We start from the raw sequence: 26,409 nt of genomic DNA on the forward strand, positions 1-26,409 counted from the left end.
GGCAGACATGTTTAAAACAAAACAAAAACTTATGCCTGATCTCTGGTTTTGCACTTTTTTTTTTTTAAATTAGAGTAGTTGGAATGGAAATATTTTCCAAGCCTGCAGACATGTTAGCATATAAATACTAGGTGTACTAAAAAAAGTGGTAGAAAATTGCTGACTTATTTACACAGAAGATGTTGCAGGTGATAGCCTCTGTCAACTGTAAGATCCCCCTTCTTGCCAAGTGACTTACCCTTGGAGGAGACCAGGAATAGTTGGATAATTACAACTGATGCAGTGCCAGCTTGTTTAAAATCTGTCTCAGAAAATATCCAGTCTTTCTGCTTGATTTTTCTCTTGTGCATAGTTATGTAAAGAGATGCAAAATACTTGCTTGGAAATAAGATAATATAGCTTTACTTCCTCCTGCTCTCCCAAGTGCAGTCTCGATAGACCTGGAGGCGGGTCCTGGGCTTCATGTGGTCTTCTCCAACAGCCACGTTTCTTGTGCTATCACCCCTAAATGGGTGAAAATATTTTGGCCCTTTGTTAATGGAAAGTGGATGATTCATGCTAAGTGCATGGAAATCAAGAGAGAATTTTCTTTAGAGCTCTAGCAAAAAGACTTATTTTTGTGTCATTGTAGTTGATATGGATAACAATAGTTGAAGTATCATGGAATTGTAGAATGGTTTGGGTTGGAAGGGATCTTTGAAGATCATTTAGTCCAACTCCCCTTTCACAGGCAGGGACGTTTTTCACCAGAGCTGGTTGCTCTAAGCCACGTCCAGCCTGACCTTGAACACTTCCAGGAATGGGGCATCCACAACTTCTCTGGGCAACCTGTTCCAGTGTCTCAGCACCCTCATCATAAAAAATTTCTTCCTTAAGTCGAACCTAAATCTACTCTCTTTCAGTTTAAAACCATTGCCCCTTGTCCTGTCAATACAGACCTTGGTAAAAAGTCTTTCTCCACCTTTCTTATAAGCCCCATTTAAGTACTGAAAGGTCTCCCTGGAGCCTGTTCTTCTCCAGGCTGAACAACCCCAACTCTCATGGGAGAGGTGATTGTTGAGTACATCAGCCTTCTCCATGTTGGTTGTCACTAGCTCTCCTGTCTTACTTACTGGAGGTGGTGCATTTTCTTTAATCTTCCTTTTCTGGCCAAGAGGCTTATTATTCTTTGCATGCCTCGCCAAATTCAGCTCCAGCTGTGCTTTAGCTTTCCTAATCCCATCCCTACACATCTGGGCAGCGTCCTTGTATTCTTCCCAGGATGCCCATGGAAGTATGTGTACTCATGCTACTTCAAATCTAGCTAGCAGAGTTATTGAGACTGTTGGGAACTGTTCTTTGCTCAGTTGCATGTTGTTATTTTCTAATTTGAGAGAATGTGAGATAAATAATGAACATCAATATTTTTCTAAATAATTGAGTATAGATACTAATCTTTTTCATATTCTACAATTTAATTCTAATGCTCACACTCACTTTTGGGTTAGCAATCAATGATAGGGAAGACTGGTGTCAGATCTGTTTGTGGCATCTGTCCTTCAGTTACACCTAGATTAATGTTTTCTTTTTATTAAAGGCACTGGTAAGGTCTCATTGGGTAGTAGTTTCACCATTTCTGTAGGCTGGGAACAGAAGCTCAGGTCCAAGACAGGTAACATCCTGGAGACAAATGTGCAAATTGTAGTGGGTTGGGGGAGGAAATTAGACGATCTTTACAGTGAAGCTTATGAAACCAATTCAATGAATACTGATGATAAAACAGCAAGGTCTTAGTGTCAAATAGGGAAGGAGTGTTTTTCTAAGACAAGGTTAAGTAATGTAAGGAAGACTTTGTCCAGCACCAAGTTGGTCCCTGTGGAAGTGCATCTCCTGTGTTTTAAATTAACTCTTTGGTAGATAGAAGACCCCTCGAAGTTCAAGATTCAGGTTTGCAATGTCAGGTTTTTTCAGGTATGGAAAGGTCTCTTTTAATGCCATGTTAATTTTATTTGGGACTGCTACTCAAGTGATAATTTAAACTTACAAGTGAATAATTTTTTTAACATACCATAAACAGATACACGTCTCTACAAAGATATACATACTTTTTCCAACAAATATTAATTCAGTAGGATTTAAGTAAGTATTTGTATTTCTGGTGGGGGTGGATGATGTTAAGATATTATAGCTGTAAGCCTCGTTATTAAACGCAGGACTAAAGGAATATGCTGGATCACTGACTTAAGCCCTCATTTCTTTCAAGCAGGTTGTCATATAATTGGTTTTGTGAACTTCTTGAGCTCCATCTTCTAAAGTGGGTAGACCACAGTACTGTTTCTTCTGTGCAAATATAAGTGTGAGGTTGTTTTGCTATTATACTGAGTCATTTAATGGTTTCTTGTTCTTATAAACCTTAAAACCATTGCATCAAGTGGATTGTTTTGCCAGCGAAGAAGATTCAGTGTTTCTGGAGTTAATGATTTCAAACTAATATTTCAATAAGTGCTTTTGAAAATAGTTGCTAGGGAAGAGAAGGATGAGGCAGACTCAGCTGTAGTAATGCATTAACTTGGTACCCTGCCTCCTAGTCCCCGCCAGGTGTAGTAGGATACTTCATACCTCGAAGCTGTGCAGATGCCTGGATGGGTAGAAGCTGGTTTCTTTCTATGTTGCACTTTCCATAGGAGCAGGGAGCTGCATGTCTACTTAGTCAGAATTTGAAGGTTTAAGAATGATTAACCTAGTGTAAGTGATGTGGGTAGGTAGTTCTTTAGCTGATTATTCAGGTAAAAGATGCTGATTATTCCTATTCATTCTGGCAGAATGCAGTCTGGGGCAGTGATGGCATGTAGGGAATCTGTGATTCCACTTGACAACACTGTTTAGAAGAAGTAAAACATCTCTTAAGGTACTAAATAGCAGGTTAAGAGTAACAGTTTATGACGGATGTCGTTATGGAGATGATGTGCATACAAAAAATATATTCTTTCTTTATACAGTGCATGTTTTAAAATATTTAATTCTTTTTAATTTGGCTTTGGTCAGAGGGTATTATATTAATGAGAGGCTTATGATTTACAGTGACTCCTTTCTTGATTAGTGCTGCCTAATGCTAATGCTTGGAGATGAAATTCAGAGCATACACTCTTGCGCATTGCTGCTGTTAACAAGGGTAGTGTTTGTTATGGGGTTTCTCACCAGAAGGTGTCAGAGTAGTTCTATTTTTATTATGTTGCTGGCTTCTCTCTGCAACGGTAACCTAGCAGAATAAAACAGCATAACTTAGATTGCTTTGGAAGAAATGTAATATAACATTTAATGCTTCTGTCCATTTTTGATGTATCATACAAATGGAAGAGGTTGTTTTGATTTTGGAAAAAGTAGTGTGACTAAAAATGATGAGGTAGCACTGAACACACAGTGTGGGAAGGAGTGAGGAAGCTGTAGTGGGTGCTTTCAGGCTGCGGGCAGGAGATGGGTATGTGAGACCCGGGTTGTATTGCTGGTACGAGGCTGGGCTCCAGTTGGTGGGTGTAGCTGTGGCAGTGTAAGACCTTGTCAGCGCTGTCATGCTGAAGGTGGGGGGGGGGCATCGGTTTGCCTGTGACTCAGTTACAGTAGTCCAAGCCTTGCATATTAGTGCAAACTCACCTTGGCTGTGATCTGCAAGGGGGAATGGCTGAGATGTTCATGGATGTTCAGGCTGCGCTCTCTGTTAGAGAGACACTAAAGTCCAGTGGAGGGAAAATCATCTTGGCTAGGTAACTTCTTCAGCTGCTGCAGCTGAATTTCTTAGAGCTGTTATTTGTCACATTTCTGGCTAATCTCTCAGGTGTATCTGGTCTGTTCAAGCCACCCATCCAGAGAATTTCAGTCCTAGAGTCCTTGGTTCAGCCCTCCTTTTAGGACATGCCGTCCCCTTGGCAGGGTGGAGAAGGGTGGAGGAAGAGGATGAGGATCATAGACAATTGACTTAGGGGCAGAATAATTCTGTCAGGTTGTTTATTTTTGAGTAACTTGTCCTGATTTAATCAGATGGGCTTTCTGAAGCAGTGGTTCCCAGTGGTAGTCTGCTTGGGTGCTGCCGTGGGTGGTGGGAAGGGTTGCATGGGCTCTCTCTCACTTCTGTGCAGATAAGGTTTGGGGTTCAAAGTGTGCAGTTCTTTACGCATGCCACGGTCTGGAAACTGCTCCTACATGTTTCTGAAACAGAAGAGTGGAATAGTTCTGAAAAGCAGCTGCTGTTTGTTAATCTTGTTGTGCCCCAAACAAATGCTGCCTATGCTTTCTAGTCATTAAAAGTATCCCCTTTTCATTGTCATCATGTGGTCCCTGTGTGTATTCCTGACTTCGTGTGCTACAGCATGATACAATAAATTAATGAGACTTTAATTATGGGGTTGGGAAGATAAAAAACCAAGAGGATAGTGATGTTCTTGGTAGTTGCTTCCTTTACAAAAGACAATTCAATATGAAGTGCGGGTAGATGGTGCCGGAGACGACCTGAGGACAGCGGCAGTCCCTTCATGTTTTGGAGCAGGCCCACCAGTGGGGAAGGCTGGCCCTACACCTTGAGGACCTACAGCCGGTTCAGTTGTACCGTGGCCCCTGAACGCATTACCTGTGTATTGGTGCTTCAACTTGAACCCACGAGAAGTGGAGGAAGAAGGGAAAAAGAGGAGCACGGAAGGGTGATTCCCCCTCCTTTGCTTGAGTACATCTAGAGATCGTTGAAATGCATACTTCGGAGCTCGCCTGTCATTTGTACTGAAAGAACGGAAATCAGGGTGGGTATTTGAAACGATCCTGCATCCTCTCACCTCTTGTGCCGTACCGCTAAGCTGACGGCTCCGTGTCGCATCAAACCGCCTCCTCCGTCCCCTCCTTTTCCTTCTCTTCCCCTGAAAGCCTAGAGTTCCCGCCGGGCAAAACGTGCCCTGCGGCCTCCCCTGCCCGTTCGGAGCTCGGGCCCTGTCACCCCGCGGGCTGCTGCGGCTGCGTGACGGCGGGGCCCGGGCCGCTTCCCCGCGGGCTGCGCGCCTCGGCTCCGGCGGCAGGTGCGCGGGGCCGCCGCAGGAGCGCTGCGGGGCCGCCGGGGCAGGCGGCAGCCCGGCCGGTGCGCGGGCAGGCCCGGCCGGGGCTCAGGGAGCCGCCGGCGGCGCGGGGCCGGACCCCGTCCCCGGGCGCGGCCCGGCCCGCCTCCCCCCCGCCCCGCCGTCACCGGCGGCGGGAGCCCCGCCCGCCCCCCGCGGCCGGCCCGCCGTGTCCTAGCGACGCCCGGGGACGCGGCCGGCAGCGCCGGGGCCGCGGGCAGCGCCAGGCCCCCCGCCGCCGCCATGAGCGGCCCGCAGCCGGGGTGAGTGGGGCGGCGGGCGGGGGGGCGGCCGGGGCCGGGGGCGGGCCGGTCCCTTCCCCGCGGCGTTGCCCCGCCGTCCCTCGCTGCCCCGCCGGCTGCTGAGGTCGGGGGGGGGGGGGGGGCGGCAGGGGGCCCTGGGCCGCCGCGCCAACGGGCTGAGCCCTCGGGTGCTCCCGGGGTCCCGCAGCCGCCCGCGGCCCCGCAGCCCGCCTGCCTGGAATAACGAGAGCTGGGTGGCCGCTCCTTGCTTAACGGTCGGGTTTGCCTTTTTAATTCTGTGAGAAGAATGGCCTAGAATGGAGCAGACAACCTGAAAGACCTAAAGGTGCTTCCTTGCACTCCAGCGCGGGCAAAACGTTGGCTTTGGGCGTCAGGTGCGTGCGGCAGCGGGCTGGGAGGAACCGGTGGCCCGGGCGGAGGTGAGCGGTTTGTAACCCAGGTCCGCTCCGGCTCTCGCAGCCCTCTGCCGAGGTGGTTGCTTGGTTCTGGGAACGGGGCAATGGAGTCACAGGGGACGGGGCCACTGACTTCGGGCATTTCCCTTTGTCGTTGTCCGGCTCCACATCTGCCGGTCGCGAGTTTCAGACCATCCAGACTTCCCCAGGCTGACGTGAGTTACAGATACTGAGAGACTGAGTATCTCTGTAGACCTCCATCTCCATGACAGAATTGAAGACACCCTGTTTTAGTGGGCGATGCTCTGAGTAAAGAAATAATGATATAACTTGCTCATGGCCATACAACAAACCAGTAGCGGAACAGGAGTATTTTGGCTCTCATTTCCATGTCTAGTTGTGTTCAGAATTGGAACCTGTAGCATGATTTGATTATTTTAAAACCTTTGAAAAAGTGTTCTGCATGAAAATCTCTTTTATGAAGAAATATATAGAACTCCAAACAAAATACTTAAAACCTTATTCTTGGAAGATTGTTTCCCTCTAGTTACCACATAAGGCACTTTTGGACTCTGGGTGGCATTTGTTAATTCAGTTTTTGGGAAATGATTATGCTGTGGCTGATTGCATTCACGTCACAGATATTTCAAGGAATACCTCCAGTCTGCATCTGACACAGAAAACTGTGAAAATTGCAGAGCTGTGACTTACAAAGAGCTTGCTGAAGTGGATGGGGAGAGGCTAACACATGTGGGGTTTGCCTCTGCTCCTCGCCCGTTTCCCTTCTGGAAACTCTCAAACAGAGGTAGCCTAGTACAGCAGCCAAATGAGATGTGGGATCACAATTCACTCTGCAAGAGACTGCGGGAGGTCTCTAGTCCAATCTTCTGCTCATAGGGTCAGCCATGGGGTCAGACCAGGTTACATCATCCAGACAGATCCCGAAAACCTCCAAGGGTGGCAACAGCACACCCCTCCACTTCCTGGCCCTCCTCATGAGGAAAACCGTTTTCATTAGACCTGCCTCCACCCCACTTCTTTCAGCTTGTACCCATTGTCCCTTCTCTGGCTCCGTCTTCTCCACAACCCCCAGGCCCTGGCAGGCTGCTGTGGGACCTCGGAGATGCCCCTCCTGAGGCCGTGCCGGCTCCTTCAGCCTCACCTCGCAGGGCGCGTGCTCCGGCTCCACCATCCTGGCGGCCTCTCCTGAACTTGCTCCAGTGCCTCCATGGCTTCTTTGCTCTGGGGCCCAAAACCGGACACAGCAGTGCACATGGCGTCTAACGGGTGCCGAGGAACGGGGACAATTCCTGCCCTCACTCGCCTGCCTGCGCCCCTCTTAATTCCCCCCGGGATGCTGCTGGCCGTCCTCACTGCCTGCCCGGCTCACGTTCAGCTTGTGCCTCCCAGGAGCAGCCAGTCCTTCCCAGCAGAGCTGCTCCCCAGCCTGGCTGTCTCCAGCCTGTGCTGTCGCATGGGGTTATTCCTTCCCAGGTGCAGGACTTTTCGTCCGTCCTTGTTGAACTTCGTAAGGGTGCTGTACCGTGTTCAGGTGCAGTGTTGGGCGAGCCACTGTCTGCCTTCCAGAGCATCATGGCTACCTTTGGGTATGGGCAGACCAAGCTCATTTCTGTCTCCTTATTAGATCTACGGATGCCTTTGAGTGTGGTGACCATCCCCTGGGGCAAAGTATTCATAAAATAAAGTAATTCTCACTGAGTATCTGGGCAAAGAATCCTCAGTGGTTAGACAGAGAGTAAAGAAAGTAGTATGAAGCTTTTGAAACAAAAACCCAGGTGAACGTGACCTGTGTGTCTGTGGGGCAAGACAACCAGGACTGAAGGGGTCCTGCAGATATTTAAGCAGAGATACAACGTGATTTGGAGAGACCGTGGCTTCTCCCTTCCTTGGTTATCACCTGAGTAAAAGTGTACATGTGCTTAAGGTTTTTGTGGGCTTGGAATAAACCGATTAATTACTGTTAAGACTGCAAAACCTCATCAAAATTTCAAGTCATCTGCTGACTTCAGTGAGCTTTGGTTCGTAGTTGCATTCCAGCATGGTTTCTCACAAGTACAGCAGTGGTAGTTGAAATTAGTAAGTGTAGAAGCCGGAGCTGTTCCTCGAGGTGAAGTCCAGAGGTGGTGCAGCCAAGGGTCGGTCAGTGACCCAGCTGGATGGCAGCAACTTCCCGTGGGAGGAGGAGGAACGTGGTCTAAGGCCCGCAGTCGGAAGGGTCAATTTACACGGGTAACAGCCCTGTCTCCTGACAAAGCAAGAGCCTTCTTTTGTGGAGACTGGGGATTGTTTTCCTGGCTTTTCATCTTCTGAATAGATGGCCCTCTTTCTCAGAGGGAGAGGAACCCAAGCGCAGCATAGTCACTGGCTGTACTCGCTTGGCTTAAGCTTGGAGGCACCAAACAAAATAAGCGTTTATGCTGAAGAGTGTAATAAAGGCAGCAGTTATCTTCTGAATGCCTGTACTGGCGAGTAGATGGCAAAAGTCCATTCTCTGTGATGGAATTGTACCGTCTTTTGATTCCTAAGCCCACATGTGCCTGTTAGGCCATTCCCAGCTAGGATTCACAAAGTCCTTACCTTCAGGGTTTAACGCCAAATTCCAGTTCTGCAGAAAACCACTTTGCCACCATCTGCTTACCTCTCTGGAGACCCTGACAGCGGTTTTATTTGGAAGTGGGGTGTACTTCATGGTGGCTGAAGAGTTTCCTTAGGGAGGGAGTGGCAGACGGGTGCCAGATACCTGGGAAATCTCCCGAGAGTAGTCTTTGCTCCCAGATGGAATGTGCTGGGCAGGTCCCCCTGCCTTGTGGGATGTTGAACTCGCTGTTTGTGGTTGACAGCCTGCGGTTAGATTTGTTCTGTCTGAAAGCTAGACAAGCCTTTCTTGTTTATGTCCCCAGCAGAAACAGTGCAAGATCCAGTAGCTTGTTAGAGTGAGGAATGGTCTCCATCACGGGCAGGACTGTTTGTTTGACTGGAGGAGCAATAAACTTGAGCTGTAACATACAACACTGGGGCTGTAATTCCCTGTCACTCTACCAATCAATAACTAAAGCTTTGATGCTCTCTTAGATTATTTCTTTGGTGAGCAGTCACTGATTTAATTGCACTGTAAATTATTAACTGAAGATTTGCTTTGCAAAACTAATGTAGGATGCCCACTGCGACTTTGTCTTGATATCCTTTCAAATGAGTAAGGGTGGTCTTAAAAATCATTGTGATACACAGCACTGGCTCTGAATATAGCGCATTGTTAGAGGCTGCTTTATTCTGTGAAGCAAACAATGAACCCAAATCTGTGTTGCAGCAGTTCTGTTACTGCATCTCTCTGAATCATCCTCTTGTCTGTTTCACCCTTGTCATTTCTAAGCAGCAGTCTGAATTTTATCTCCAGACATGATTTTGTGAGTCAGCAAAGACTGAAAGGAAAGAGCACTTGAGCTGCCGAATGGGGGGGATCATGTGAAGATGCTGCTGGTGCCCTTTTCCCAACGCTGCACGCGTCTGTGCCGTAGTCATCGGTTGGCGCAAGGGAGCACAGGTCTCATCTGAAGGTTAGGCTTGACAATAAGTTGCATGCTTTTGAGGGAAGGGCGCAGATTCCGTTCCGAGGATAAGGTCTCACCCTGGCTGCCCTCAGACTGGAAAGTACGCCTGCACCCCATCTGCTGGCGCACTGAATGAGTCTGATCCTTTAGTGTCAGTGGGATACTCCAGAGGGATTTGGGCCAAGCCCAAGCATGGTACCAATATGGCCCACTCCCAACTAAACTGGCCTAAAATCTGCTGGTGGAGGGTGAACGGGTCAGCTGAAATAAGCAGGAAAACTGGCAGAAGCTCCAGGTGAGCGTAGGCTTGCAGGGCCAGCCCCCGCTTACTGCACGTAACTTAAATCGGAGTTTGAGTCCATGCCCAGGGTATTCTGTGCGGCTGTCTGTGCTGGTTTTCTTGACAACAGAGGCATTCACCTGGGCAGAGAGCTCAGGCTTCCCTTGGCAGTGTGGCTCTGCCAAAGCCCAGTGGATCCAGCTGCAGTCTTTCCAATGGTTTAATGGGTTTTAGTTCAGGCCCAAAACATTTCCTTATTTCTTCCAATACCCTTTTTAACTTTGAATTTAGTTCCGTGTTTTTGTAGGACAAGCCTTTTCATAATTTAAGTAAGAAAATACGTGTACGGAGACTTCTTTGAAACTGAAGTTGTTGCATCACTGTGCTCAGGTGGGAGTTGCATTTTAACTAGTTATATGGTCCATGAAATATTAGATGGAAGGAAGTAAATGAAAAGGAATTGGACTGAGTTTCTCCTCTGTCTCCGTATGCAATTGCTAGGTGATACCATAAGTCAATACTTAGCACAATTGATGTAATCTGGTGGTTTCAAATGTGAATGCAAACAGTGGATTAAAAAAGTAATGTAGAACAGTTGCTATAGTACCAGTGTTTAATCAACATGCATAACAGGGTAAGCTAAATTGTTTGTTAAAGTTTAATTTATTGTTGGTAGGCTACCTGTGAGATTATTGTGAAACCCCAGATAAAATTGCTGTAAATCCATATCTCTCTGTTTTTTTGGATTTCTTTTTTTTTTTTAATTGTTCTTTATTTCCTTGAGTATACTTTTGTGTGTATTGCTAGTTACCTCAGCAATGGACATTTATCTTAAATTATCCCATTGAAAGACTTGTAGTAGAGGTACAGTGGCATTTAAAGCCAAAGGAAACAAAAGAGATCAATCTCTTGTTGTGTAATTAAAACATATCCTGCCTAGAGAGCCCGAAGGTCGGGCTGAACATATTATGCAACATGTATCTGGAGTGTATAAATTTTACAAATGTGAATGGATTTAGAGTATTAAAAACTTAAGCCTACTGTCACTTACTTAGTTATTTGTCCTGTTTTCCAGAGAGTGAAGTGAGATAAGGTTGTGCTAAGAACTATTTAAAAATATATCTGCTAATTACGGATGCTTCAGTTTTTGTGTTCAACTTTCATATCTTAGGTTCAGTTTTTGGAAACTCTGATCTTTGGTAGCTGTGATGATTTAGCTCTGTTGGCTTTCCAGAGATGGGTGGCATTCCTTGGGTAGAGCAGGGGAGGGCCCTGCTTGGGTGGTCTGCATGGTCTGGTTCTCCATGTTTGCTGGTCTATACAGTTTCTCACCAGTAAGTAGAAGAGAGATGCAATTTGTTCACTTTGGGTTGTTCAGTGTATGCATTAAAGAGAATCTTTAGTATATTGACTTGGGAACTGGAAAAGACTTGAGAGGTTCTTGCATTTCGTTTTTATTGCTCTGGATACAGAAGAGGACTTGTGCACCCCTACATCAGGGGTCTTTAAAGAAGATTAGCAGAAAGTAGTCTAGCCCAACCGTTCTGCCGCTGAGGCAGTGTAGTCCCATGAGTCTTTTAGACTGAATGACACTTCGTAGTGCTGTAGAGCTGTCGTAGTACCGGCTGGTTGGTCTCTCACAGTGTGGCAGAAGAGATCCGGGTCTTTAGCTTTGACCTGCGCAGGTCAATAGTGAACCGAGTGATGAGTTGTCCAGGGTCTGTGCTTTCCAGCCCAGGAGGGGCTGGGATCTCGAGAGAGAGGCACTGTCTCTCACCACTCAGCTGTCTTCTGATACCCTGCTTTGGGTGAGGACTTGTTCCTGTGCCTCCAGCACAAAGCATACTCTGCACAGAAAGACCGAGGTGGTGAAGAGGTGGCAGCTTGCCAAGTGCCAGAGGAATAGCGTATCGGGATCCACGCAGACAGACGAGTGTGCTTGCTGGCCTGTCATGCAAACTCTTTGGTTTCCTGTGGAGTACGTTTGGTTTTTGTTTAGCTTGAGTAAATCGGTCACATACAGTAGATCTGATGATTTTTGGTAAAATGTCATAGCTGTATTTAGAGGGGGAAAAAAAGAAATATTCTCATCAATGTAAGCTGCACTTCAGACAAACTGCTGCCATATGGTGACAGCCAGCAAAAACATACTGCAGTAACATATGCTTTCTAGCCTGTAAATACCACAAAAGTAATAGATCTTGTCCTGTACAAGTTTTGTGCAGTTGAATTTACAAATATGTTTGTGGGACAAGCATTCTTGACTGTTTATTTAAATAAATAGTGTAGAGTCACTGCCGCGTTCAAATAAATGGTCCCTGAAACAGACAGCACAGTTCCTAATCTTGCTGTCATGGATTAGTTTTCCCGAGTGGTTTGTGAGTTCTGTTGGTGTAAAGGCCAAATTGAGAACTGTTTTTTGAAACAGGCTTTTTTGTTCATGAACAAATTAGTGGTTGGCCAGACAACATTTTAACAGACACGTAGCTGAATCCCAATTGAGAAAATGGTTCAAAATAGGAAGGAAGTCTTAAGTGTCTTTTTTGACACCTGAAATGGAAGCCACTTAGTTTTCTGTGTAGGTCTTCCAAGTGATGAATTTGATAGGCAGTCCCTCTGATGGTGGGATCATTAAAGAAGAGGGAAGTCCCATAAAGAAATGGATGGAAATGTGGATATTGAAGGAGGCTTTGGCTGAAAACACAAATCAGTAGTCTTCATCAGGACAAAGATTTGCACCCAAGTTAATAATGTGTATGATAACTCTCAAGCCAGTGAAAATACTGTGGAAAGTGTCCTGTCTTAAAAATATGTTTTGGTGCTAGCAGTTTCTGCTAACATAAGTAGACTGAAGAAGGCAATTTTTTTAATGTTAGATATCAGACAATAATGGCCGAGAGCTGGCAATGAAGACCACAGGAAAATTCCTTCTTGTAGGTGAAGTCTGGTCAGTGATGTGCCTGGAGCTGGAGGTTGGACTAGATGGCCTCTGGAGGTGCCTCCCAACCCAAGTTATTCTTACAGGTCTTTGCAAAAGCTGCCAGAAACTCCATTGCTGCCCTGTCTATCATGAGTTAGGAGGTGGCAGAAGGAACTGACCTGCCGAAGGTCAAAGTTTATTGTCTGAGGAGGCTGTTGCGGGAGCTGGTCTTGGAGGAGACCTTCAGGGCTGGGCTCTGTTGGACCCCGTGCCTCGGTGGTGGTACGCCGTTCAATACTGAGCTGCTGTATCTTACATAGAAGTCACTTGTTTCTGATATGAATCTTCTGGAGGCAGTAAGATGTTGCTTTTACATAATCTAATGGGCATTTATCTGACAAAACACTGGACATGATTCATCAAGACAGCATTTTGTGCAGCAAGCTATTGGGTAGGTCTTTGTAAATGAAGCTGTAATAATTTGCCTGTCAAGGGGATTATATGCATCTGTACTGATTTTTATTTCAGATTTCTTGCAACCTACAATAGCCTTACAGACAAACACCTGGTTGGATATTTCAGCAATACCAGGATAAGACGACATCTTCAGAGATCAGGACTGGTGAGATTGAAAAGTTTCCTTTTCTGAGAAAAAAATAAAAGAATTCTTTGGTTTTTTTAATACTGCACAAGTCTAAACACTAATGGTTCTGTTGTTTATTTGTTAGAAGTATGTGTTGTCATTGGTAAGAATTTGACTGGCTAGCCAAACATGTGAAATTTTATTGTGCCAGATCAAAGCCACATGATCACACTGTGACCGAGGGTGGGTTTGTTTAATCAAAGCATCTCCCACTGCATTATTATCTACCGTTGGTCAGCTAGATATTGCAGGGATGCAGAGCTGTGGTGCTTAAGGCTGTGCTACTGGAGTCAGAATGACAAAAAGACAGGTTAAACTAAGTTTGGAGCTTAGCTCCGTGTGCTGAGTGGTTTTGGATGACACTAGCGACAGCTGAGGACATACTGTAGCTGGCACTGAGCACGTTTCAGGACAGCAGGGTCCAAGGGCCACCTGGGGCTATGAAGATGCTGGCATGTGGGCTGCTGGTGGGTGATGATTGCACACTAGAAGTGATGTGCTAACAGTCAATTTGGAGGCCATACTCCATAGAATATCACGCTTATGCTTCCACTGCACCTTCTGTACTGCAGCAGTCATAATGCTTATCTGCGTGAAACTGGGAACAGTGGCTGACATGGATTCATGGTGTATGTAAATACTGGAGAGCCTCAGCTTAGTCCTGAACTTCTGCTCAGTAATGCAGTTTCAGTAAGTTATTACACATGGCACTGTATTACTGCACAATTACGGTGATGTGAGAACATTTGTCAATCTGTTTGTATTTCACATCCAGGCAGAAGAAGATATTTCATGGAGAGGTTTTGATAAATTTGGAATGTTTTTATGTTTTTGCTCCATATTTCTTTTTGCTCATTGGAGTTTGCCTCTGCAAAATCTTTCAGTTTGGAAACATACAGAATCGTATTGATTCTCCTAGGTTTGTAAAACCGTGAAATCTAAGCATCTTTGGCTCTAAAGGAAAACTGAAGGATTGGTAAAGGTGAATGTGGTGAACATTTTTAAAACTACTTATGCACTCCTAGATGTGACTCTGTTTAGCACAGGAAGGCAAGTATTTAATTTCTCTCCACTGACTTGGGCAGTGGCCCATGAAGAGTAAGGCTGATCCCTCAGCTGTTAGGAAATGTGATTGCTGCTCTGCTGCTCTTTTCATTTGGCTGATGGAGTCCATGGGGTCAAAGAAACTACAATTCTCTGCTGGGATGGTGAGTTCCAGCACAATGGCAGAAGCAGAGGTGGTACCTAACTGGGAAGAGAAAGAAGTCTTTCTGGGAAATTGCACTCTCTTTAAAAACATACTTTATTCTGTCATCTCCTTTTTACTTACATTGTATTTGTTTACGGCAGATCTCAAGGAGTGGAAGAATAATATCTGAGAAAGAATACCGGCTAAATGCTATGAGGAGGGATCACCAGAGATATGTCCAGGAGTGCCTGGCTCATGCCATATTTCATAAGGTCCTTGACATGGAGGTATGTGTTTACTAGTGATGTGTAAGCCTTTTCAGATACTTCCCTACTGATGGCCAGTGGCTGTTAACTCATACTGGACTGTTTTCCATAGCTGTGCCCTCATGCTCCACTGAAAGGCTCTCTCCAGCTGGGAAAAAGGACAATCTTTGTGCTTGATGTCCCCCATATGAAATCTCCATTGGCCTCTGGTTGTTAAACCATACTGTCATTAAAACATACACTGTCCCGGCTCACGTACTGATCTTTGGCAGTCATCAGATTATGGGATGATATTCATAGGACCAGTTTGCTTAAAAAAAAAATCTAATCAAAACAAAATAGTTTGAACATGGTTATATATCTTATCTGAGTACAAAATTTGGGCACATTCGTGTTACATATCAAGAATGGAGTTGGTCCCTGCAACTTTACAAATGCTCAGTTGTTCCCTTGCCAATGTTAATATACACAGGTGTAATGCAAGTGGATTGAATCAACAGTAGTTTTATGATAGGGCTCAATGAGAGTAATGACCAAGGAGCAGGCAAGTGATAAGCAGAACAGAAGCAAGTGTTCTTACATTCATTGACATCTCATAATGTCCATTAATGAGATTTCTCTTTGTCTTACATTGATAGCGTCATCATCAGCTGGAAATAAAAAGGAAACTTGAAAATTCTGTGAGGAAGGAGAGGGTGCAGAAAATCAAGGTAAGGCTTGAGTGCTACTGAGTACTGATGGGACGTGGCAGTTTTGCCCTGTGTTAAGTAGCAGCCGTGAGTCAGGCCAGAGATTCATTGAGCTAAGTGTTCTGTCTCTGATGTTTATGGAAAAAGTACAAGAAACAGGCAAGTAGAGGATGATCCTGCCCCAGGTTACGTCTCCTTCTTCCTCTATCCAGCAGTTGAGGAACTTCCTTTCATGCACCTAATTCCTTTTGAATCTACTTACTATTTTGGCTCTGCAGTGTTCTTGGTTGTGGAATTTAATTATGAGTTGTATGAAATGGTGCTTCTTGCATTTCTGCACAATAATTAATGTGTCTGCTCTCTGATAATTCTGTTTGATGCTCTGTTGTTCTTGTTTTGAAAAAAGTTAATAATTGTTCTCCTTTTCCAAGGAATTTGTGATTTTATATACCTTTTTCATATTCCTTCTCAGTTTTCCAAGTTGAAGACCCTCTGTCTATTGAATCTTTCATACATGAGCCATTCCAGGCTTCTCATTACTGTTGCCATTTTGTTACCTTTTCTACTTCTACTATTTCTGTTTTGAAATGGGGAACCAGAACAGGATGAATAATTCAAGATATGTGTTGCAGTTCTGCTCCTAGTAATTCTAGACACTATCTGCTTTTGACTGCTGCTGAGCCCTGAGCTCACATTTTCAGTCATTGGCCTCTCCACATGATATTTAGCAGAACCAGCATGTAAGTAATGAAAAGAGGTTTCAGAAATCTTCACTTTGGTGTCATGTAGGTAGAGCTTGATTCTGTAGTTATTGGTCATGGAAATCCCACAGAAGTCAGTGGTTCTTCTCCCCCTGAAGTCACTTGGACTCATATGGGAAAAGTTGTTCTCGTTTTGGCTGAAATATACTCAAATTCTTATTTCTTTATTAGGACCCTGCATACATTGAGAAGAATGCATTGAGAAGCTAACTGCTTCTTTAAGCAGTTGAAAAACAATGTCAAATATTTTTAATTTTAAATAACACATGTATGAGCAATTCATCAGGTAAAGAAAGGAGGAGCTTTTACTGAAAAACACTGATCACTATGGTAATTGCAAAGGCATTGTTTGCTGACTGAGCTCCTGCTGGTAGAAAGTCACCACAGTGGAAGCAGCGATTAAGGCACCCTGTCAAGGGATTCTGGACTTGGATAATTTTGGAACATAAGCCAAAACAGCTTCCTTCAGTGAGAAGCGTAAGGGAGACGCCTGCAGATATGTGATCTGTATCTTTGCTGTGATGCCACACTGGGACACAGGAACCTGGCTGGAATTAGCAGTGTAATTTAATTCTCACCTCAAACATTCAGTGAATTCGGCTGAGTAGCTAATGTAAAAGGAAAGGAGAAAGACAGATGACTGAGCAAGGGAGGGTGAAAGACAGAGCTGTCTATTTCCAGAAGGGTGGTCAGCCCAAAGTGGAGCTTTTGAGAAGAAAAGGTAGGGAGGGGCAGCAGTCAGAGCAAGGAAGTGGCAGATGCACTCAAATTTAAAAAAGGAAGAGACCTTCAACCAAACCAAGAATTGGGAGATGCACAGGAACAGGCAGATGAATTGAATTTGGGGGGATCAGCAGCTGGAGAAGGCTGCAGGGAAATGAATCAGAGGTGGGAATAAGTCTTTTCCCTCATCCCTCGTTCTCTCTGTCATTTCCTTTCCTTTCTTAACCAGGTGTTGCATTGGGTCTAGGCAAGCTGGTCATCATAGCTGTCCAATGAAAGACAGACGGAAGGCAAGCTCAGACATTGCTGTTAGCATATTTAGTACCTCAGAGACGTACATTTCTATTCTTTTAGGTGGAACAATCCAGAAGATCAGTGGAAGGTGCTAGCCCTATGCGCCCCCCCCATCCACCACTTGGTCCAAGAAATCGTTATGGGCTCCATCCTTTAGTGGCTGGGGAACCAGCTAGTCACTCACAACTGGTGAGTTTCGCCACATGCTATAATGGGAGCACATACAGCTGAAAGCGTGCACATGTGTCTATGACATCTGTGCTTAGTCTAGAGTATTGACTGCCCTGATTGTTCCAGATTAGGGCCTCATCCTTCATCACTTGAAGCTGATTTCCCATTTGCAAGATTGTGTGATTGAAGAGGAGTCTTGAGAAGCCAATGTTGCAGGAATGGCACATCAGAACCTAGAAAAAAATAGCTTTGCTTTGTGATAAATCTGCTTTAGTCTTTCCCTTTTACCTGCCTTGTCACCCAAGGTTAGGCTGATATCAGTACATTAAGTATTGTCAGTGAAAACTGTGGCTGTAGGCAAGTTTACACATTGTAAAATCCTGAAAGCAATGGAGGTCTTTTAGAAAAGAGAGTTGAAGGGGTGCAGTAAGACTAAAGCTCATTCCAGAAGGCCGTGCTTTGGAGCTCTGGCTCAGAAGCTTCTTACTCTCTGTTAACAGGCAGAGAAGGAATGTTAATACACTCTTGAAATAGAATGATAACTGAAGTCTACGGTCAAAGGTCAAATATATAGTTCAGGTTTAACTGGTTCTCCATTTCATTAATGATAATTGATGCAGACTGAAGAGAGACTTTCAGTCCTGAATGACCTTTTCCTCTCCATCCCGTACAGAGGGCACCTGGACCTGTAGTCGATTATAGTGGTGGACAACCTTCTCATCAACACCGATCCAAGGAGACTGCCTTTTCTAAGATGGTGAGTTAACTCAGTTAAACAGGTTTTTTAGGTTTTAACATTTTAACTTGGTATTCTGATGGGTATACAAGGGAAAGATGAACTAAGAATGTCAGAAAAATGCTGAGTATTGAACAAAAATAGGCATGCTTTTGTCTTGCATCCTCTCAGTGTCCATGTGCTGAACTCACCAAAACACAACACAATGCTACAGTTCTGTGAGTTCATTATATTTACTTCAAGGCTGCACTGTGAAGAGGCAGTAGCAAAACCTGTATTTATGGCCAAGAGTTATTTTGGATGCTCCAGTTTTTGGATGCTCAATTAGAGATGCCTAAAGGGAGGCAGAGGTACCAGAATCACTCATCAATTCCAAATATCTTGATCAGTGCTATTTTTTGTTGATGCTGCTCTGCACTGGAAACTATACGCTGAGATTTTGTAGCTGTTTTCTTTTTCCTTTTCTAGACTTCCTGGCGACCAAATACAGCTCCAGGAAATATGCAGCACCCACTTCGCCTCCAACCGCTTCGGAGCTGTGCTGCAGTGGGGTCTGTACCAAAGGCTTCCAGCTCTAAACAAAAGTGCCACACACTTGAACATGATCAGCAGTTTGCCAGTGGGGTGAGGCCATAGTTCATTCTGAAAATAATATAATTTTAGGGACAGCTTTATAATACTGCTTTCGTGCAGTAGTTCCCAGAACTGCATACTGCAGGCCACATGCTTTCCAAATTGTCATTAGCTTTTACTTAAACTCTCCTTTTTAACCTCTTCTTAATTTTCAAAACATTGTCTTACTGGTCTAATGCCCGGTTCTTGATCACAGCCAGGAAAAATGTGGTGACTTATCTTTTATAGTATAAAATCTCTCTGCATGCAAAATTTTCTCTCTCTATATAGATTTTCTGTTATGTAGAAAGGGAGGCAGCCACCTGGTTAACACCAATAACTCAGGAATATTTTCACGCAGTCTTACAAGTTTTCATCTTCATCTACAGCTGCAAAGTCATGATCCTTTCTCCAAGAATTTGCTGGCACTATCTATGTCTGCTCAAATTACGGGTGATTTAAATGGTTTCTTTAATGCTCATTACTGACAAAACAGCTAAATCGGTCATAGATGATGAAGACATGATGCAGAGCTCAGATCCAGAGCATGCAACTTTTGCAGCATTTATTCTCTAGAGATGTCTTGCTTTTCAGGGCCCTAGTTCTCCGTTTGCATTTCATCCTGAAGGAGGAGTAAACCTCCACTACAAATGGGAACAAAGCATTTTGAACCACATTTTGTATAACTGATGCCAAATGATGTTACCGTTGGAAGATTCTGGCTGCTTTGGAATTTGCTTGCCAGCTGAGAGAACGCAGCAGTGCTGTGGGGTTGTGCAATATTCTGTCTGCTTGTGATCAGAACCCTGCGTGGTTACAAGTAGTACATGGTTTACAATGTTGTATAATCTATGAGGGTGACATTTCCAAGGAATCTGCCCGTTGCTTTGCAAATTAAAAGAAACGGTTTTAGCACAGAAATGTTTTCATGAACAAAATTGCAAGCACCAAGTTAAGGAATTGTTCTAGAAGTATGTGTGTTGCTAAATGTAAAGAGCAGTGAAACCATGGTTAGTTCAGTATGCTTGGTAGCTATTTTTGCATAACCTATTTAACCTGGTTAAAATGTTTTTGCAGGGGGAGAAGAGTGGGTTAAGACTTATGAATTCAATGGAATATGTGACTGGTACATCCCCATATCAGCTCCCCGTCATTAACAATTATGTGATACCAGTGCCACCTCCCCCCCTGCAAAAAGGAGACAAGAGCATAACTGCGGTGAGAAATGGGGTGCACAGAGGCAGGCGGTATCATCCCACCACTGCACCAAATGACGTAGAGCAACTTTTAACAAAGGTAAGTTATCTCTGTGTACTTCTCTGTTTATGTATAGGTATGTTACCTTCCTCATTGGTGTATTTGCCTAATGCTGAAAGATGTGTATACCTAGTTTGCATAAAGATTCACTGAATTTTTAAAAGAAAGAAAATTTACAACTATTAAAATATATAACTGCCACCCATCTCTCTATATAGTAAACTAAAACATTTGGTGTTTTTCATCAGTTGGGGGGAAAAAAGGTGCTTGAACAAAAAAAACATAGCACTCTTACTTAAAGCCTTCCATCTTAGCCAATCTGATCCTATCTCTGACTATATCTAGTACCAGAACTTCAGAGGGATATATGAAATGCCTTTAGTGTATGGAAACTTGATCTGTTACACTGTATCTCCAGCCAGTTTTGACTCCTGTAAAGGAAATTGTAGGAACCCAGGATTGGGAGGGACAATATGGGTCATTAGACCTCATCCCTCCAATTTTGGGCAGTTCAATGCAATGGATTTTCAGTCTGAAATATTTTCCTGCCATTCTGCACATTACAAAACACTTTCCAATTGAAGCAGCTCAAGGCCTATCTTAAAAGATTGGAAGCCTCAAGTGTATGCCGCACGTACATGATCTTTGTGTTCACCTTTTGTAAGAGTTGGAAGCTGAATGCACTTTTTGTGTATTTCCTGCTGCAGAATTCTGGAGGATTCCCTAAGCCCTCGTTACGCAGCAATGTGTTTGTTACCATGGTCTTCCTAGGAAAAAGTGTGCATTTATCTCACGATGATGCTGATTACAGAGACGAAATCAAAGTCTATCAGCAGCATTGTGGAGGAGAAAACCTTTGTGTCTACAAAGGCAAGCTACTGGAAGGAGGTAAGGATAAAGAGTCAAAGAGTTCATATTGATTCTGGCAACATCTTTTTTTATTGGCTAAAATGTCAATGTGGTATCAAAATGATTTCAGCTGAACTCAGTCAAGATACGTGTGCATTCAGGGATTTTTATACCATCTGCCTCCCCACTAAATCTGGATCTACTGTTTCATGATTGAAAGCGAGGTTACAATTTTGCAAATTATGGTAGAATGAATTTAGAGAACTGATTTAACAAAATGGTGTAGCTTAGATTAATTTTGTGTAGAGATGTATGGTTAATAAAGTAGTTGTAGCAGTAAACTGTCCTTAAATAGGGGTTATCTGTTTCTGACTTGGTATAATACATCAGTGCATGTTGCTTATTATTCCAGAAGGAAAAGTACGTAGTGGGGGCTCAATTCGCATCTCTTTTACATGAGTGCGATTCCATCACACCAGGAAAAGGTGAATTGTGTTCTGGGAAACTGGGAAGAGGGAATGGCTGGGAGATTTTCACTTACGAGGAGGAGTTATTCCACAGATTATACCCCTCATTCCAGCTCACAGAACCCCCTGGTTTGCATTTGCATTTTCACTGGATATGGGAAGATGGTGCAGAGATCCCTGCACTTCAGCCTGACCCCTGAGGTTACGGGTGCACCGCAGTGTGCCTGCACATCTGGTTAGCTGTGTCCCAGCTGTGCAGAAGGTGTCCTTTGTGTGTGCTCCTGTTGTCCGGAGCCCCATTCACACTTACCAGGGAACCCGCTGGAGTGCAGCGTGGCTTCCTCCCCGCTGGTGTGTGCTCAGTTTACTTTGGAAGGATGCTGTGACTTGTGGGTGAAGGGAGCGCAACCCAGTCCCACCCGGCACGGAGCTGGGTAGCAGCCTCAGTGCCCTTAAGGCCTGGATACCGAACTGTGCCCTTGCAGAGTAGTCTGAAATGGCTCCAGAAACAGCATCTTTCAGCTGCTCAGTGTTCTTGAGTACGACCGTATTAGTGCAGGCCCAGCACCACTAATAGTGCAGCTGTACTGATTGGAGCCTGGTCTCACTCTGCGAGGTGCTGCACTGAGGAACGTGCGCATTACACTGCAGGAGCTCTGACATACTGCCGTACTGCACCGTGTAGATGCACACCAGGAATCCTGAGCTTTCTGTGCATCATGTACACTCCTACAAGGCAAGCGGCAGAGTTAATTTTTTTGAGGCAGGAGGCTCTGGTTTCTGTTCTGCTGTAGCAGGGAGCGGCCAAACTGACGATGTGTTAGCTTGTCACAGGGGTGTCCAGCTTGGTACTCCTGGGTCAGGAAGAGACAAGGCTGTTGTGTGGGGAGGAGGTAGAGTTTTACCAGCTAATTAATACAGCCGAGAACAAAGTACCTGACCTCAGAGGGCTGGGTGCTTTGGTGGTGATGCAGAGGAGATACAACAATTGCAACAGGCTGACAGTAAAGCATAACCACCTTCTTTGAACCCTTTCCTTTCTTGTGATTACAGAGACCTTTCAGTTTGTCTCAAAGAGGCACCGTGGTTTCCCATTCAGCCTCACCTTTTTTCTGAATGGGATGCAAGTGGACAGGTTGAGCTGTTGCTGTGAGTACAAACATCAGAAGCGTTCCAGGCTGGGAGGCAGACATGGATACTTCAGGTTTCTCAATGTGGAGGGAGCATCTCCTTGCTACAGGTATGGAGATGAATACATGTTGCTCACAAGGATTTAGCAGCCCAGTCATTAGACAGTTTATCCCTTGTTTCCTCTTTTTCAATCTTTCCGGCACCCCACAGCTCTGTAGAGCCCGGTCTGTTTCTCAGCACCCCTTGAAATGTGCAGAACTGAGCTCATCCTTCAGGGTCCCACATCCAAGGATGCCATCAAAGTCAGCTACTTTTGTGCTGCCTCTTCAGTCACTCTGTGGCGTACGCACAGCAATGGACAATGTTTGCCCTGGATCTGTCAGCTTGTCAGGAGGCAGTCAGCACTTCCTCAGCAGTCGAGTATGGAGGAATAGGAGTGGGGTGGTATACATATGCCACTTGCATGTTTCTGGTGGAAGTGATAGTGAAATAAATATCAAGAATGCTGCTTGGTTAACTGTAGTTTTCAGAGTTTTCTTTGTGATTGTGAGAATAAGATAATTTATTTTTAAACAGCTCTGCCTCTAAGGTGGGGTTCTGCTGTAATACCCCTGGCTGCAGAATAAGACAGTACTGAATGTTAGCCATGCTTCAGAAAGCAAATCCATGCAGAAGATTCTCAGGTTTGGGCAAAAGTCAATGTTGTGAGCAACAGCTGTGGTTTTGCCAAGAAGCTTTAGTTTTAATAAAATTTTCCTTTTGTGTGAGTGTTAAGTCATGCCAGACAAGTAAACTTCTGCACACATGGATAATTTTAAAACTTTATGTTCTTTTCTTAAGTAATTTTTAAAAGAGCGGCAAGCAGTTGGAAGAAGAGAACCTCCACAGAGCTGTGCTCTATTTTTTCAGATAAGGAAGGACCAAATTCTAAGGAAGAAAATTCTACTTTTGTACCATATTTTTCCTACTCCAATCTAACATTGAACATGATTTATGTAAACGTATTACTTAGTATGTTTAAAGTAGTGTAAAACTTCTGAATTCAGAATGGATATAGTGGCTATAGAGTTTAGGAAATGCCCAAATCTCAGCTTTTGTGTGATTTCTAAAAAGATTTGAAGTGCATTTTCTGAATTATTATAGTCTCCAGATATTGGTTAATTTCTTCCTGAGTCATCCCCAATTTCTGTCCCCCTTGCCCTCTTATTATTAGTGATATCTCTGTTTTCCTGTCTCTTGTCAGTCCAGCCAACCTTATCTGGTGACTAAAAAACATTTCCATTAACCAGATTCTCCCCATAAATGACAACTATTTTCACATCTCCTTCAGGTCAAACGCAGTCATATTTGTTTTCCGCTTTGAGTATGACACCACATCCACAGATTAAATACCCACTCTGATTCTCAGTAGAGATCCCAGTTGATTTTCCCTGTTGGGTTAAGGCTATTGGTTCACAAAGAGGTGATGCCACGGTGATTTCTACAACAATGCTGTGATCCTTGCACCAAGAGTTTTCTGCTGGCCTGGGTCCAGCATTTCTGTACAGTAGAAGTGCTTCAATTATCTCAAAGGTCCCTGGAAAAAATACCAGGAACAAGTAATTAAAAGGTAGGACTGTTTTCAGAAATTGTCACATTTACATTTTATGCCTGCAAAATCGAAAGATTTCTAGACTGAATGACGTAGGATATTTCACAGTAGTTTGTAAACAGCTGGAATGTGAGGGGAGTTGCAATCAAGCCTTACATAAAAAAAGCAGTTTTGGGGGAGGAAAAGATTTTAAGACATAGTTGTCTGTAAAGAAAATATGGTTTTCCAGAGAGACTTGTGATTAGCTAAAGTGAAAGTTCCAGTTTCAGTTTCATCCTGTGCTTGCCGATTTGAATCAACGTACTACGTACAGCATAATGTCCTGACACTCATGGGTGGTGTAGGGTGGCTTTTCATGTCTGCGGTTAATGTTAAATCAGGATTAGGAACTCTAGTTTCTTATATGAGCCTCCTAACCACAAGATAGAGAGGCTGTCACTCCATTTTACACAAGAGGAGCAGTCTCAACAAGTCATTCAAAATGCTTTGTTTTCCAACTGTTTGGGTTTCTGTTAGGTAGGAAAAACAAACAGAAACTGAAAATAATTCAATTTCAATCTCCCTCTTACCCTGCAGTTACTAGACACAACAGACAAATTAAAAAAAAAAAAAAAGTCTTACCCACAAAACTTGAGATATCACTTTGCTGTGTGTTACAGCAGGATCTGGATGCAGCACACATCTGACTTGGAGCTTGTCTGCCTTTCTCAGTGGTTAAGTCTTCACAGATCATGCTTGGTGTAGCTTGAAATTAATGGGCACTTATGATAATTTTTATTTTAATCTGTTTATACTTCAATTGTCACCTTTAAGTGTGGACAGCGTTACTCTCCTTCAAGGAAGAACTGCATCTGTGTTAGTGGAGCTCTTGAGGATTTCAGGGTGCTTCTCCAAGTGAGTCATTATCAGTAACCTTGTCTGAGTGGCAATGCAGAGGCAGATAGGTACCTGGTTTCACTGCTGATAATGAGCGGAATAGCTTGCTATGTCTGCTGCCCTTCCATTGTTCACAGAAAGAAAAACGTGGTACTTTCCAATTCTTGTTATTTTATAGGTGCATTATTGCAATGGGTCTGGACAAAAAGCCATCCCCTCCCAAGAGAAAGATAGAGGAGGACCATGAGGAAAAGCATGTGGGTTCCTGGGGAGATGGAGTGCGCAGTGAGCCAAGTAAAAGCAGTGTTGAGCAGAAACCAAGAAAAGATTCAGTGTTAGTCATCTTACCAGGTCACGAAGCAAGTGTGGAAGCTGTTGAGGACAAAGTGGAGACCGGACAGGAATACAGAAAAGAAGAAAGCAAAAAACTATCTGATCGTGAGAGTGAAGATAGTCAGGAAGACACCGGGAAAAATGGTATAGTATTCCATAACACAAGCAGGGGATGAAAAATGGGAGAGGATGATTCTGGAGAAGGTACGGGATTGTGGGCCTCCCACTTCATCTGGGGCATCCTCTCTTAGGACACCTCATCTGTGAGAAATGTGGTGATGCCTGTGACTGGGCAATAAAATTAGTGGGGCTCCTTTCAGCCAAGCAACAGGATGAGAGGGTTTTGCAAGAGCCAAGTAAGTGAGTAAGAAAGGTCTGAGAGGCTGAAACAGGAGCCTGAGGTAGGTGGGAAGGCAGGAGGAAAGTGGGGCACAGTGAAGGACGAAGGAGAATGGCAGCAGGTGGAGGAGAAGTAGAGCAGAAGGAAGAAATGGGACTGGGTGTGGGTAGGGAGACAGTGAGCTCCTAAGGGAGACAGGAGGTCAGCATCAGGTGAATGGAGAGAAGATGGTGGACATAGGGGCAGGAGGTGGAAAAGCCTCCTGCTGCCTGATTCGAGATGGATGGGAGGGAGGGATGAACTGTGGAGGGGAGGAGGCCAAATGCTGGGTGCAGAAGGGGAGGGAAGGTGCAAGCAGCAAAATGTCAGCAAGATTCAGCACCAGCGGAAGTATTTTGGTCTTTTCTCCTGTCTGTTGCTAGTGGGAGTGCAATGCTTTGTTCATCTAAGGCTCTTTCCAGTCTCTTCTCCACCACTCTGCCCCAGGCACTGCTTACCCGACAGCTGCCCAAACCTCCAGTTTTTTCGCTTGTCTGAGTGTTCATTCCCTCTGCTCCAGGTCTACCAGCTCACCTTTCTTGCCTTCTCTGCTCCAACCCCACTGGGGCTATTGTCCTTTCCCATTACCAAATGCTCCCATTGCCTGGTGTAGCTAGCTGACCTTGCCCCTTTTGCTTTAAATCTTGTTTCTGTTGACAGAGATTTAAAAAGAAAGACCAGAGACAGGCTGCCCTTGCTGAAAGTTTGCTCAGGGCTGTTTCTTGTGGCAGGCAAATATAATATTTGTGGTATAAAAATGATGCGTGGCAGCTCCAACTGCGTGCTCAGAATGTGGCGTTTCCCCAGTGCCACCTAAGGCCAGTCCCTGTTGCCATCAGGATGCTTACACCTCTGCCTGCCCCTACGGGAAGAGGCGGTGAGGTCAGCCTGTGCCTTTACTCACTCCTTATTATAAAGTCTTCTTCAGAATAAGTCAAGTTTA

General features: G+C 44.6%; 1 protein-coding gene across 4 annotated transcripts in view; it reads left to right on the plus strand.

The window, feature by feature from the left end:
- Nucleotides 1-26,409, plus strand: part of ERICH3 (glutamate rich 3) — a 48,099-nt gene that overhangs the window by 1,148 nt on the left and 20,542 nt on the right. Inside the window, exons 1-11 of one of the 4 annotated variants that reach the window (XM_069788383.1) lie at nt 1,710-4,766; nt 13,028-13,121; nt 14,493-14,618; nt 15,236-15,307; nt 17,125-17,253; nt 17,909-17,992; nt 18,440-18,595; nt 19,661-19,879; nt 20,548-20,728; nt 22,210-22,396; nt 24,933-25,231. In XM_069788383.1, coding sequence (XP_069644484.1) covers nt 14,544-14,618; nt 15,236-15,307; nt 17,125-17,253; nt 17,909-17,992; nt 18,440-18,595; nt 19,661-19,879; nt 20,548-20,728; nt 22,210-22,396; nt 24,933-25,231 — 1,402 coding nt within the window. In that variant the 5' untranslated portion in view covers nt 1,710-4,766; nt 13,028-13,121; nt 14,493-14,543. Of the gene's footprint in view, nt 1-1,709; nt 4,767-5,195; nt 5,336-13,027; nt 13,122-14,492; nt 14,619-15,235; nt 15,308-17,124; nt 17,254-17,908; nt 17,993-18,439; nt 18,596-19,660; nt 19,880-20,547; nt 20,729-22,209; nt 22,397-24,932; nt 25,232-26,409 lie in introns of those variants that run through there. The other 3 variants (XM_069788382.1, XM_069788381.1, XM_069788384.1) reach the window with 3 other exon arrangements.

This window comes from Haliaeetus albicilla, chromosome 8, assembly GCF_947461875.1.
Source record: "Haliaeetus albicilla chromosome 8, bHalAlb1.1, whole genome shotgun sequence".
In the NCBI taxonomy this organism is placed as follows: Eukaryota; Metazoa; Chordata; class Aves; order Accipitriformes; family Accipitridae; genus Haliaeetus; species Haliaeetus albicilla.